This window comes from Lipotes vexillifer, unplaced genomic scaffold (assembly GCF_000442215.2).
Source record: "Lipotes vexillifer unplaced genomic scaffold, Lipotes_vexillifer_v1.1 scaffold194, whole genome shotgun sequence".
In the NCBI taxonomy this organism is placed as follows: Eukaryota; Metazoa; Chordata; class Mammalia; order Artiodactyla; family Lipotidae; genus Lipotes; species Lipotes vexillifer.
This window is the reverse complement of record NW_006771758.1, coordinates 2,098,277-2,111,762: the sequence shown is the minus strand read 5'-3', so window position 1 is coordinate 2,111,762 and position 13,486 is coordinate 2,098,277. Positions and strand designations below refer to the sequence as shown.

At 40.4% G+C, this 13,486-nt stretch overlaps 1 protein-coding gene across 1 annotated transcript in view; it reads right to left on the bottom strand.

The window, feature by feature from the left end:
• HAVCR1 (hepatitis A virus cellular receptor 1) overlaps positions 1 to 11,366 on the bottom strand; it is a 24,303-nt gene extending 12,937 nt beyond the window's left edge. Inside the window, exons 1-3 of the mRNA XM_007447134.1 lie at positions 11,321 to 11,366; positions 9,033 to 9,365; positions 2,228 to 2,326 (exon numbers count right to left, since the gene is read on the bottom strand). Of these exons, the coding sequence (XP_007447196.1) occupies positions 2,228 to 2,326; positions 9,033 to 9,365; positions 11,321 to 11,366 (478 nt within the window). The remainder of the gene's footprint in view (positions 1 to 2,227; positions 2,327 to 9,032; positions 9,366 to 11,320) is intronic.
• Positions 11,367 to 13,486: the final 2,120 nt, after the last annotated feature.

Below are 13,486 nucleotides of genomic sequence, written 5' to 3'. Positions count from 1 at the left end.
CAAAAAAAAAAAAAAAAAAAAAAAAAAGTCACTGTTCAGTGGCAATGAAACTGGACTAACTATATCCCCCCAAATTTTTACACTTTACATTACTGTGTCTACATTTTATTCATTCCGACACTTCTTCTTAGAGAGCCAAAGACAATATCTACAGTCTAGGCTCTGTGTATGACTTGTGTTATAACCTTAAGTACTTCAGGTACAGAATGGGTGATGTTGCAAAAACAGCACAAAAAATAAAAAATAAAAACAGCATGGACTTGAGTCAGATAAAACTTGACTTCAGTGCTGACAATGTCCCTTGGCAATGTGACCTTGATCAGGTCCTTTGCATATACATTTATGTATGTATGTATGTATGTATGTATATGTATATATTTATATTTCTAGCTGGGGTAACCTTGAACAACAAGCTGTTGATAGCACTTGTCTGTCTCATAAAGTTGTCACATTAGAAGATGCACTAAACACCATATTAGACAAATATGAGCTATTACTATTATGTTATAATGAAAGGAGCAATAGGGGGAGGAACACAGTGCAATGGACTTTCCAAACATCATATCCTTCCTTCCTCACAAACATGCAAAATGAGGAATGCAACAACTTGCCCATGGGCACGCAGCTAGTAACTGGCAGTTGAATTGGAAGCTATCAATCCCCAAAGCAGAACTAAAGAGCCTCCCCAGTCTGGCAATGGCAATAAGGAAGGTCTTCCCTGAAAGAATTAAATGAGGTAATATATGACAGTTTGCTGGCACACCCATCTGTCAAAAGGTGGGTAGCAGGCCATATGATGCCCAAACTTCCTTCCAGATTAACATTCTTTGCTTTGTGAGGCTTTAACCCAAGGAATTCTGACTGGGGCACTGTAAGGATTTGGCTGGAGAGCCTCACAGACACTGACAAGATGGCAGCAGCCACAGAAGTCATGGGGACACAGCTGCTCCAATGTCTGTTCCATTCTGGAAAGCTCTACCTTGATCAGGTTTTAGTGACATATTTTAGAGAATGATTCTCCACTCCTACTTTCTTCTTCCTCATCGCATAAAAGTGTGGGTTGCAGCTGCTCCTACTGCTGTTACTTTGTATTTTAATCTACTTTCACTTTGTTTCTGTGCCCGGAAACAGTTCACACTAAGCAGTCCACTTTCAAAACGAAATGTCACCATTAGCTAATCCCAAGTGAATCGGTCCCTCTCTGAGTTTCACTTTGGCTCCATTTTAAACTAACCAGCTTCCAGGAATGACTGGCAAAAGGTAGGCCATACTGGGGGTCCACTACAGATTGGCAACTCCTGAGCACGATGAGTCATATGCACGAGGAGTCTTGCAAAGCTTGACCTTGTTTGGATGCATCACAGGCACAAGGACACATAAGCTAGCTCTGCATTACAAAGGGGTTCCGCATGAGGCACTCCCCAAATTTACCACCATAGGTAACAGAGGTAGTTGGGAAAGATGACAGGACTCAGCATCACCTTTCTCCGTCACAGAAAAGACAGGTCAATCTTACATCTCAAAAGAATATGTACCTAGCCAAATTGGGGAGAGTGGGGAAGACTTTTGGGGGGTGGAATAGCAGAATCTCAGTGGGGCATGCCTCTTTGGTGCCAGTGTCATGTGTCCTCAACCCATCTCAAAGTGTCCATGTGAAATGGAAACTTGACAAGGCAGAAGCGGAGCCTCCTGGCTCTACATAGCCTCTGGGTCTTAGAGGAAGCATAAACACAGGTCACCAGTTTGGTCCGGACCAGCTTAGTTTGGATTTAATTGTTTTAAGGCTCTGGCCCAAGGGAGTAAGCCCAATACTAAGTTTGAAATCAAAGCTGGTTCATTTAATTTAGAAAAATACTGATATGCATGTGGATGTTCCCAAATCATATAAGCTGTCTATGCCGCTCAGTTGTATTTCTGGACTTACTAAGTAATAGTCATAATTGCCACTAAATCTATCACTTACCTTTTAACTGTGTCCCAAGATCTTTATCTCATTTAATCCTTGCAAGAATTCTACAAAATCAGTAACATTCCATCCATTTTACAAAGGATAAAAACTGATTCAAAGAGGGTAAGACGTTTGTTCAAGTCGCATAGCTGACTGGAGTAGCCAGTGTTGGCACTCAAGGCAGATCTGTCTTATTCCAGAATATGTGTTCTTAACAATGTGCCAATGTTCATCAAAATTTGAAAGCTCCCAGGTGTTCAGGAAAGAAACGGAAGTTACCTGTTGAGCAAGAGTGCGATGGTGAGCCGGTTATATTTGTTTCTTGCTGTGTGGTAGGCTGGGTTTCCGCTCTCTGCGTAGGAGAAGATAAAGAAGCTACTGGAATGACAAGAATGGAAGAGTGGTGTTCAATTTGTGGAGGAAAATTTCCACCCTCAAGAAAAATAAAAAACAAAACTAAAATCAGGAGTTACCCTTTGACTCTTTCTTAGAAAATATTCAAGGATGGCCTTCAGGCATTATACTGCCATATAGGTATTTCATTATCATGAATAAATCTGATCTAGAGAATGATCTGGAGAGCTTATCAATAGACAGAATTATTTCACTTTTTATACTCCTAGGATCCCCCTGAAGCCTACAACAGTGCATCTTATGTAGGACACCCAATTAAACTTTTATTCATACCAATGACGTTGCACTTTTGTGGACCAGGGCCTTGAGGTGGGCACTAATCCACTCTCCCCACTTCACAAGAACCCAATCTGGTTTTCCTCACCTTATTCAAGTTCCTAATTATCCATCCGCACATCTTTCCAGGGAGATGCACACACTGACCAGTATGGAAAACATACTGAGAATATTTAATTCCTTGAGGTCCCTTTAAGGTGACAGTACTGTCCAATGTCTGAGTCTTGGTAATGAGCCTCAAAGCAATGTTCCTGGTACCTTGGCACCTTCTGCAGTTGTGTTTTGGTCACTCTTTTTATAAGACTGATTTCCTGTGTTATCTGATTCATCTTCCATTTCTCACCAAAAAGCTTCACCAAGAGTTCTCAGGGTTATGTTTCCTTTTCCTTTCTTGAAATCTCTTCTTTATTTTCTATCAGACATTTCACTTTACCTGCAGAGTTGACCACTTGCCTCTTAATAAGATCTTTACATCCCTTCCTCTTAGAGCACCACAGAAAATTAGAGCAAGTTCGTGGTGCTGGCTGGACAAGAGTTCCCAAACCTGGGCTTTCCTCATTGCCTCTCACTGGTCTTTCTATTTCCACTCCCCCACCATGGTCTTCACATTTCAACAACATCTCTTCTCTTGTTTTGAACTGTCTTTTGTTTTTGGTGGGGTTTGTTTGTTTGTTTTTGCTCTCCTCTAATGCTCAAATCTGTAACAGGATGTGGCTCTCTTTAGGAACTATAGGAATTAAGAACAGGATGAATCAGAAAGTCAGATGATCAGCGTCTTCAGTCAACTTAAGTCCATGCAAAAGACCTCTTGAGCTTAACTTCATCCCCTAGTTTGGGTCTTTGCGGTCATCTTTCTTTTCTTCTCTGCTCCTACAACTTTATATCCAACCAGTGCATGAATATTTTAGGTAACTAGCATGGACAGGGCACAGAGCACAGAGAGGGAATGGATGTAAAGATAAATTCTCCTGCCCTGGATCTGCTCCAGTGTTCACCTCCTTTCTGTACTGTAAAGTTCAACTCTAAACTCAAACTCTTTAGGAAACTATCAGGATGCCTATAAGACTCAACTACTACTATCCCCCAGGAGGTCACATAAACCAACACTTTCCTTCTGAAACTCTGCTTTAAACAAAGGCCGTAACTTACACATGTTCACCAAACAAGGAGCACTAAGCCATCCACCTCTGCAGGCACAAACTATTAAGAAGCTAAATCAATATTGAGAAAGTCAACAGATGCTCTAGTGTGTTCGCTGCCTGGAACAAAACTATTTTTCTTACAAAGTTTTATGGGCCTAAAATCCCAGTTTTAACCTAAAGACGTCTCTTTAAAACTCAGTTCAAAGTCTAATCCTTCAGATCCCTCCTGGTTGAATATAGACATGGTTCAACGGGAATGAAGGGAAATCAATATGTTCCATCAGACATTTTCAGCTAAAAGGTTGTGACATTTGTGTTATTCCTCAGGATCCAGAGCCACTTTAAAGTGCCAAAGGGTTGTGGAGGCTTTGAGAATCTCCACTAAAAAGTTACATTTTTAATCCGAAAAATAGAAAGCTTGAACCTAAACATGTCCTCAGAATGGCAAGCTATTTCCCCAGCTTTAAGTCAAATTATTCTCCACTTGTATTAGCCTAAACTTTAATCTAACATAAAGTTGAACTATGAACTATGTAGCCAGAATTGAAAAAACAAATGTGTGCACTCTAAATCCCATAAGTCCTTAAATCTGGTGTTTACTTTGTCATCAGTATAAATAGCATTACTCTGCTACATAAATAAATTAAAGGATGCCAGAAGCAAAACTGTGTAAGTCGCTGACACCCTGAAAAGACAGGGTAATTGTATGAAGCCTTTTCCGGTGAGAATGCCAGATCAGGACAAATTCATCCAAACATAAGCTCTATGTTCATTAATAGAAGGCAGCAAAGGCCCAACATTCAAATTAAAGGGGACAATCTTGACTCAACCATTTTCTATTCGTATGACTGTCAACACTGAACTTAGACTCTGTGCCTTGGTCCTCACAAATGTAAAATAGGATTGAATCACACCTACAAGGCATAGGATTGTCATACGAATGAAGTGGCTTAATACTTGTAAAGCAGTTAGCATGGTTCTAGACACAGGAAACAGAGTAAACATTAACTTCACTGAAATCTTATCCTCAAGTGTTGGGTGAGACTTCAGAATGGATTAAATGATCTCTACTCAGAGCTCCTTGTAAGGACAGAATCTCATTCACCTGACCCTGTTCTGGCATTCCCTATTTTTCCTCATAAGTCTGTGTTCAACTGGGCCAAATCCCCACCATCCTCCTTAGATGTCCAAGATCAGTGGTCTGGCTTTTTTATTTTTTATTTATTTTTGCTATTAATGAATTCCTTTGAGAATCTGATAAAAAGCTATAGGGTCCCCTCACTCTGAAGATGCTTATACATACAAAAGGTGAATATAACATGGGACAGAGGTTCACAGATTCTGTGAAGCCAGGTTTGGAAGCCTGTTCAAATCCTTACCCCAGATTGCACTTCTGCCTTAACACAACACCCTGGATGGTCTATATCCTTTCTTTTTAAAGCCTTCTGGGCTCAGAAGCACATCTGTTTACCTGGCTGGAGGTTCTTTGTGGGTGCTGGCACTGGAAGAGCAGAGGTAGAGGCCCTCATTGTCGTTGGAGCAGTGGTGACCATCGTTGTTGGTAGAGCAGTAGTGGTCGTCGTTGGTGGTGGAGTAGTAGTAGTGGTAGTTGTTGGTGGAGTAGTAGTGGTGGTAGTTGGTGGGGTAGTAGTAGTGGTGATCGTTGTTGGTGGAGTAGTATTAGTGGTGGTAGTTGGTGGGGTAGTAGTAGTGGTGATCGTTGTTGGTGGAGTAGTATTAGTGGTGGTAGTTGGTGGTGGAGCAGTAGTGGTCATCATTGGTGGTGGAGCAGTAGTGGTGGTAGTTGGTGGAGTATTAGTGGTGGTAGTTGGTGGGGTAGTAGTAGTGGTGATCGTTGTTGGTGGAGTAGTATTAGTGGTGGTAGTTGGTGGTGGAGCAGTAGTGGTCATCATTGGTGGTGGAGCAGTAGTGGTGGTAGTTGGTGGTGGAGTAGTAGTGGTGGTAGTTGGTGGTGGAGTAGTAGTGGTGGTAGTTGGTGGAGTGGTAGTAGTAGTAGTCGTGGTAGTTGGTGGAGTAGTAGTAGTGGTGGTCATTGGTGGAATAGTAGTGGTCATTATTGTTGTCGTAGGTGGAGCTAGAAATCAACATGAAAGCAAGGATTCATCAAGCAGCAGGAAACAAGAGTCGTGTGCTGGGCCTGTGCACCAACACAACCACTGGGACTGTCCCCAGGCAGAAGTGAGCACTTATCTCCCATGAACTCGGAGCTCTCCTCATTGGTCAACTAGAATGTGTGACTGAGGAGGGAGTGAAGACATGTGCACAACAAGGAAACAGCTGCATTGAAAGGAGTATATATGGGGAGGTTTGGAGATTAAAAAATGACACCTGGGATTTGTATCGAAGCCCTTTGAAAAGACTAGTCCCGCATATCAGATTTATGTATCTTCATAAACGTCTGTGAGGTAGGGAAAAAAGTCTAGAGCCCGAAGCCGTGTTTGTCCTCAGTGGCGTGTGACTAGGACCTAAATAGTAGTTCCCAAGAAGCAGAATATTTACCAAATAAATAGCATTCCGTTCAGTCAGTCCTAAGGGTACCCTCCCAACAGACCTGCATCCTAAATGTGGATTAATTCACACCATTAACAAACGCTAGATAACACAGATGCCTTGTGCATTTGGTTTGAAGGTGGACTAGACCTTTTAAGGTTCCTTCCTTCCTAAGGGATAATAACAAAAGGTAATGACTTTGTCTCTTTCCAGAGTCAGAAATGGTATAGGACTCCAAACCACTTACTGAAGTCCTCAGAGCTACCCAGAGAAAGAACTGCAACTAGGATTAACCCAAAACACAGTGCCTGGCACAAAAGCAGAAATTGTAGGATTGAATAAAAAATGTGTACTTTTTTCTCACCAGGCATCTTTTTTGCCCACAAGAAGTATTCTTAAATTTCAACTCTACTAACTATAAATTAGAACCTCAAATCTCTTGAATAGGAGACAATTGGTGTGAAAACTCTTTTGAGGGATTGAAGTCAATTTAATTTGGAAACTAATTTTTGCCTTAAAGAAGAAAAACGTTTTTTTCCAACAAATATTTATGAGTGTCTATTATGTACAAGGCATTAGTAAATGTTTTAGGCTTTGGGGGTCCTGTGATCTCAGTGGTAATTGCTCAACTCTGTCAGTGTGAAAACAGCCATAGACAGTATATAAACTAATGGGTGTGGCTGTGTTCCAATAAAACTTTATTTATAAAACTGTTGGTGAGCCTGTTTTATAATCTGATCTGGTCCTAGGGCTACAGTTTGCTGACCCTGCTCTAACAGTGTAGTTAGAGGTTTTTAAGAAGAGTGCAATCCAATCCCCTCCCTTCAGTTTGAAATCAAATCTAGAGAAAAAAGGAAGCAAGCAAAAAAGTCTGATCAAAGGCTATAAAAAGGAAGAAACCTAATTGGCTTGTTTAACTAATGTGTCTTCCTCAGTGGTAAGTATTTTCTGAGGAAGAATCTAGGAAACTAAGGGTAGAGGAGCTGCTGAGGAAGAGCCCTAACAGAAGGTTGAAAAGTAAGCTGATTCTGTGAAAAGTGCAAGAAAACTTAAGCAAAAAATTGGATTGGAGGCAGAGAGTCACTTTGGCTCAGTTACGGACCCGTTTCCCACTGGACAGAGCAGTGGCTTTGTAAATATTCATCTATTAAAGAATTTCTAAGCACTCTAAAAGTCCCCTACTGGGACCTCCCTGGTGGTGCAGTGGTTAAGAATCCGCCTGCCAATGCAGGGGACAAGGGTTCGAGCCCTGGTCTGGGAAGATCCTTCATGCCGCCGAGCAACTAAGCCGGTGTGCCACAACTACTGAGCCTGTGCTCTAGAGCCTGCAAGCCACAACTACTGAAGCCTGCGTGCCTAGAGCCCATGCTCCGCAACAAGAGAAGCCACCACAGTGAGAAGCCCACGCACTGCAATGAAGAGCAGCCCCCGCTCTCTGCAACTAGAGAAAGCCCATGCGCAGGAACGAAGACCCAACACAGCCAAAAATAAATAAATTAAAACAAAACAAAAAGAAACAAACAAAAAGTCCCCTACTAATTTCTTTCTCTATCCTTTTAAAAAAATATTCAGCCAGACCAATCAGATAATTTCACAACTCCAAGAATAATCTCTTCTCCACACGTTGCCTCGTCACATGTCTACAGCACCAGCCTCTTTTGGCTTCCTTAAATTGCCTCCTACATATAGGTTCCCCAGAGTCAGCTATTTGCTGCATCAGAATTGACCTTATTTTACCTGCCTTTGTAAAGGACACAAGCCAAGTACAAAAGTTGGGAGATTGCAATATCAAGTTCATTTAAATCAAAAAAGAGTCATAGCTTATGAAGGCCACAGGTATTGGATGCTGTTGTCAATAGAAGACTTTAGTGGGAGAAGATTCATTAGGAAAGAGCATCAGAAACCAGGAAATCCTGAAGAACCTGCTCCTTTCATCAAATGGCAAGAAAAATTAGGATGTCTACATCAAGATGGAAAAATGTAAACTTCCCAGATTTTTGGATTTTATGAAATTCTTAAAAGCAACAGGTGAATGTTATTGAGATGCAAATGTTTTCATATGGCAATAAAGCCATTTTATTTTTTCAACAGTCAATTTAGTGATATGGTGTGAAATATGCTTCAAAAAAATCCAAGACAGGACAGAGGGAGGGGGTGAAACTACATAGGCTTATACAATGTATATGCAACAAGACTGAATTGATGATTGTTAAAGCTAAATGATACATCTACTTGACAGGACCTTATATTACCTATTTTATATGTATGAATTCTCTATAAGTCTTAAAATGTTAAGAAAGGACACTTGAGAATTCTTCTAAGACATAACCTCAGAGAAAAGGGCAGTTCTTCAAGTGGAATAAATTTACCTCCATAAAAATGTTCACTATATTTCACTGTGGAACAGTGAATGCTCTTTCATGAACCAACTAGCATTTTTGAAGCACTGCTTTAGGAGATCGTTTGCTGACTGGGAAGATCTCTAGACTATGGTCTTGAATCAAGGTTAGTCTTTTTTTTTTAATTAATTAATTTTTTATTTTATTTATTTTTGACTGTGTTGGGTCTTAACACTTCATTCTACACAAATAGAAGTTATTCTATTCCAAAAGTTATTAGAAAACAAGATTATAGGAACCTCCTCTTTCTCTAATAAAGGAAAACAGTTAATATCAAACAGGAAACTCTTATCTCTGGGAACCCACAGGAAGTAATCAAAGGAAGAAGGAAGACAAGCTCACCTGGCTTTATACTTAAGTCTAGGGTGATTTTTATATCATTGAACCACCCTCTCTTCTCAACACGGCAACAATACAAGCCACTGTCAGCCTGGGCTGCATTCTCTATGGTCAAAGACACATCCCCTTCACCAATGTTTCCGTTTAGCTTATAACGTTTGTCCTTCTGAAAGGTGACACTGTATCCATTAGTCCAGATAATGTCACTTCCGCAGCGAGTTAAAGGACATGCCCCTCGGCCCCAGCACATGCTCGTGACTTCTCCACCATAGGTGCAGGGTAGCCTGACAGACTGACCCACCACTCCAGTCACTCGTGGGTAAGACGTTACACCATCTGTAAATAAAGAGAAACCTGAGCATGAGGTCTCAATATTTTAACTTTAATTTCATTCTCATATTTTTTCTTTATATAGCTTCTTTGGTTTGTAATCATCTGACTATGTCTTGAGTTTTAAAATTTAGTATAAGCATTTTTCTATGTTAACATATTCTTTAGCAGCATTACTATTTACTAGATATATTTGTAGATAAAACATCATATAAAAGTTTTTCTGTATTCAGGATTATTTCCTAAGAGGAAAAGATTTCCAAGAAAGAAAATATCGGGATAAAGGGCAGAAATATATTCAGTCTCTTGGTGAATATGACCAAATTTCTTTCCAAAAGGTTTGAAACAAATGATACTCCAGTAATGCATGAGTGTGTGTGTACTCCATCCTGTGTTTGACAGGTATCTGCTTATTTAATAGGCAATACATACATGTGGCTTTTCCTCTCCCCTAGATTCAATCACTCTCTCAGTTGAAATCTGTTTTAAAAAGTCTATTGCATTTAAAGTTTTGATTTTCAATTTTTATTGCAATTTAAAAAATTGCTATTGCAAATAAAGTCACCTCACAACCCCTCTCTTATTTAAAAAAAAAAAAAAGCAGAGCTAATGTTTTACTTAAAGCATCATTGACTAGAAGGCAGAAGCCTAGTAAACTCTTTAGAAATCAGTTCTTAGAAAAAAGGGTTTATAATAGTTTCAGGAGGAACTGAGGCTTATCATGCTTTACGATCAATCCAAAAAATTTAAGCAGGGATCCTTTCTCGTGAGTTGATGACAGCCCAGCAATGCAGGTGGTAAGGTCCACTTACCCAGGTGAAACCAAAAAATCAGAGAATATTCGATCAAATACTAAATTTTGCCTCTTAAAAACAAATAGGCAGGAAAACTCTCTCCTGTGGCAGTGGCTTAAAAAACCCTGCATTGCCAAATGCAGTCTGGGGGGTCCTTGAAAGAAATCTGAGATTCAACAGTTAATCATAGTTAGGACTGAGCTGTGAGTCTGGGAAATGCTCTGGGAATAAAACACTCATTGTTACATAAATTAAGAGTCTATATTTTTCACTGGAATTCTGATAATATTTAATTTTGCTTAATGTCATTTTTGGACTACAAAGGTAATACATGCTAATTATAAAAATTTAAGTTTTAGAAGTATAATTTAAAAATGTACTTTCCTCACATTCCCACCTCTAGAGATTGTTTTTAAAACTTAGGATATGTCTATTCTAAAATTTTTCCCTATCTCACAGAATGTTTTGAATTAACATATTTTTCTTTTTAAACTTTTTTTGGGCCACACCGGGAGGCATGTGGGATCTTAGTTCCCCAACCAGGGATCAAACCCTCACCCCCTGCTTTGCAGTCGCGGAATCTTAATCACTGGACCGCCAGGAAAGTTAAAATATTTTCTTTTTAAAAGAAATAGTTGCACATGGTTAAAAAAAATCAAACGGCACAAAATGGTACAATAAAGCACTCATCTCCTTCCCACCCTATCCCCTTTTCTTCTTCCCGTCCCCTTCCACACCGTGATAACAACCGTTACTCTTTGCTACATACACTTGAATAGTTCATGCACACACAACCATCTACCTACTCCTTTTTTGGGTTTCAACACAAATGGCAGCACATGTCATCCTGTACTGCATCGTGCCTTGTTCACCTACCCATAGATTTTGTAATTCTTAGCATTTATGCAATTTCTTTGGTTTAAGGTGTCAGCCTGGTTCTTTGGTCACTAGTTGACCCCATTACCTTCCAACAAACCCCAAGAACCCTACCCTCCATTTATGCAATTTCTTTGGTTTAAGGTGTCAGCCTGGTTCTTTGGTCACTAGTTGACCCCATTACCTTCCAACAAACCCCAAGAACACCTACCCTCCCCCACCACACCCACACCCCCCCCCATACTCCCCCTTCCTCAGCGCTTCCAAAGAACAGCCCACCTATTCACTTACCTGTCAGAAGGAGTATGAGGCCCAGGATGGCTACCCACGGATGCATGATGGTGTCGGCCTGAAGGAAAGACAGAGCACGCTGGTTGGTGTGCCCCCAAACCAGATGGTATCAGAACGAGTCTTAATTCTCAGATTGCAACTTCTCCTTTTACCCTGATGGGGGGAATCACATAAGACTACCTGCTGGAAACAAGACCATGCAAAGGCTTCAGGTCTGTTAGCTCCAGGTGACTGAGGGCTCTGCCCCTTCCAACAGAAAGGCAAAGGTGTCCTCTGAAGCAGTCCCCTCTTCCCCAGCTCCTTTCCTATACTTAGACTCCAAACTGACTCCAGGTGCTGACAGAGGAGATAAGGGAGCAAACAGGAAGGAAACCAGAGGCCAGCTTAGCCAAGGACACCAGAGCAAAGACCAGACTTCCCGTGGCAAAGGTGCACTTACCCTTTGCCTCGAAGATGAGAGTCAACTGGCCTTCTGGCGAGGGCAGGGGACTTCCTTCCTACTCTGTGGCCACAACGGCTAGTCTCCAGCCTCATTCAAATTGTCAAGTGCCCACTGATATAAAAATGCACAACATGAAAGTTGTGAGTTTCAGTTTTCTTTGGGGACTTACTGAGGACCGTCTTTGGCCCAGGAGACTGCCTTTCAGAGAGTTCTGAGGAACCTCTCCCAAGAGACAGAGGTGGAGAGATAAGCATATATATGATTTTGGAGAAGTACAATCAGGCACACATCTCGGTAGAAGGTCGCCGCTGGTCACAAGGAACAGATATCTCAGTTAATGACTAGTGCTTTTCTAAGTACGGGAAGATGAAAGAAATTTGGATTCATAAAATTTTCTCCTGAAAACATCTAACTATCTGAAGGCCTGTTCAACCAGTTTTCCCAGAGCACAGAGTGCCATTCCTGATCACTGCCCTGAACTCCTTTCAGGGTGCATTGAACATGAGGGACTACAGTGGCTAGTGACTTAACTCTTATAGAATCAGATGGAGAGTGACACTGTTTAGCTGGCAGTGCCCCCTCATGGTTATAAATTCAATCATTATTTGGGAGGAAATTCAGGACCATTTTATCCCACGGTGCTAAGAATACTCTTTCCTCAGTCAGGCCAGGATTCTGTTGATCCTCAGTTTGCTATTATTGGACTATAGGCACTGCTAATAGTGGCTAAAAGTCTCTGGACCACCTGTCTTACTAGTCTGCTAGGCAAAGATTCCCTCTTGTTGCTTCTTCCCATATCGAGAGTTACACTATTACAATCTTGAGTTCATAAAGAAATATATATGTGTGTGTGTCAATCATTTCAAGTTGCCTAGTCATCATTTTTATCAGAGGCTCAGTCACACGTTTGGTGATGCAAGAAACAACAACCTTGTAAAATACACAGAATACAAATAATATAGCTAGTAGCATTAGTAGGGTCATAAGTAAATATTTAAGCCAAGAGCTTCCACTAGGTGCGGTTCAGTATATTCCCAGCTCATCTAACTCAGTCTCTCCTGTACCAATCGCTATCTTAAAAGTAATGAAATATTGGTATTGTTCATAAGGCACTCAGCCTAATTTCCTAGTGTTATTAGGCTGATTATCCTTAGTTTAACTGTTCCCAATATAAGGGAGCTTTTAAACTTAAATGACTTAAATAGTCTGGTGATAGTCATATAAATCTACCCCATAACTGAAGGAGGGCCCCTCCTAATAAATAGGAAGTTATATTTTTTGACTGAAATTTAGCTTGTTCTTACTGAGCTTGAGTAACTGTAAAAGAAAATTCATATGTATAGCCATGGCCAGAGCAAGTACCATTGATTGGCCAAGTGAGAGGGTCCCATCTAGTAATATCAATATAGCTCAAACAGAACTATAACTTCTTTCTTCTAAAATAAATTTCCTAAGGGCCATCCAATTAGAGCCTTGGAGAGGAGAAATTCACCAAGGTAACCCAGAAATATTGGATGTAGGTAATTGACCATAAACCCAGCAACTGTATTAATTTCTAAACTCTGTAGGATTTATGTCCATGATAGAAAAACATGGATTTATGCAAAAGTCCAAGAAATTATTATAAAGAATTATATTATATAATTATATTCATATTTCTATAATTTTAATTGTATGATATTATTATCTAATGTAATTATTATATTGAAAACATAATAAATAAT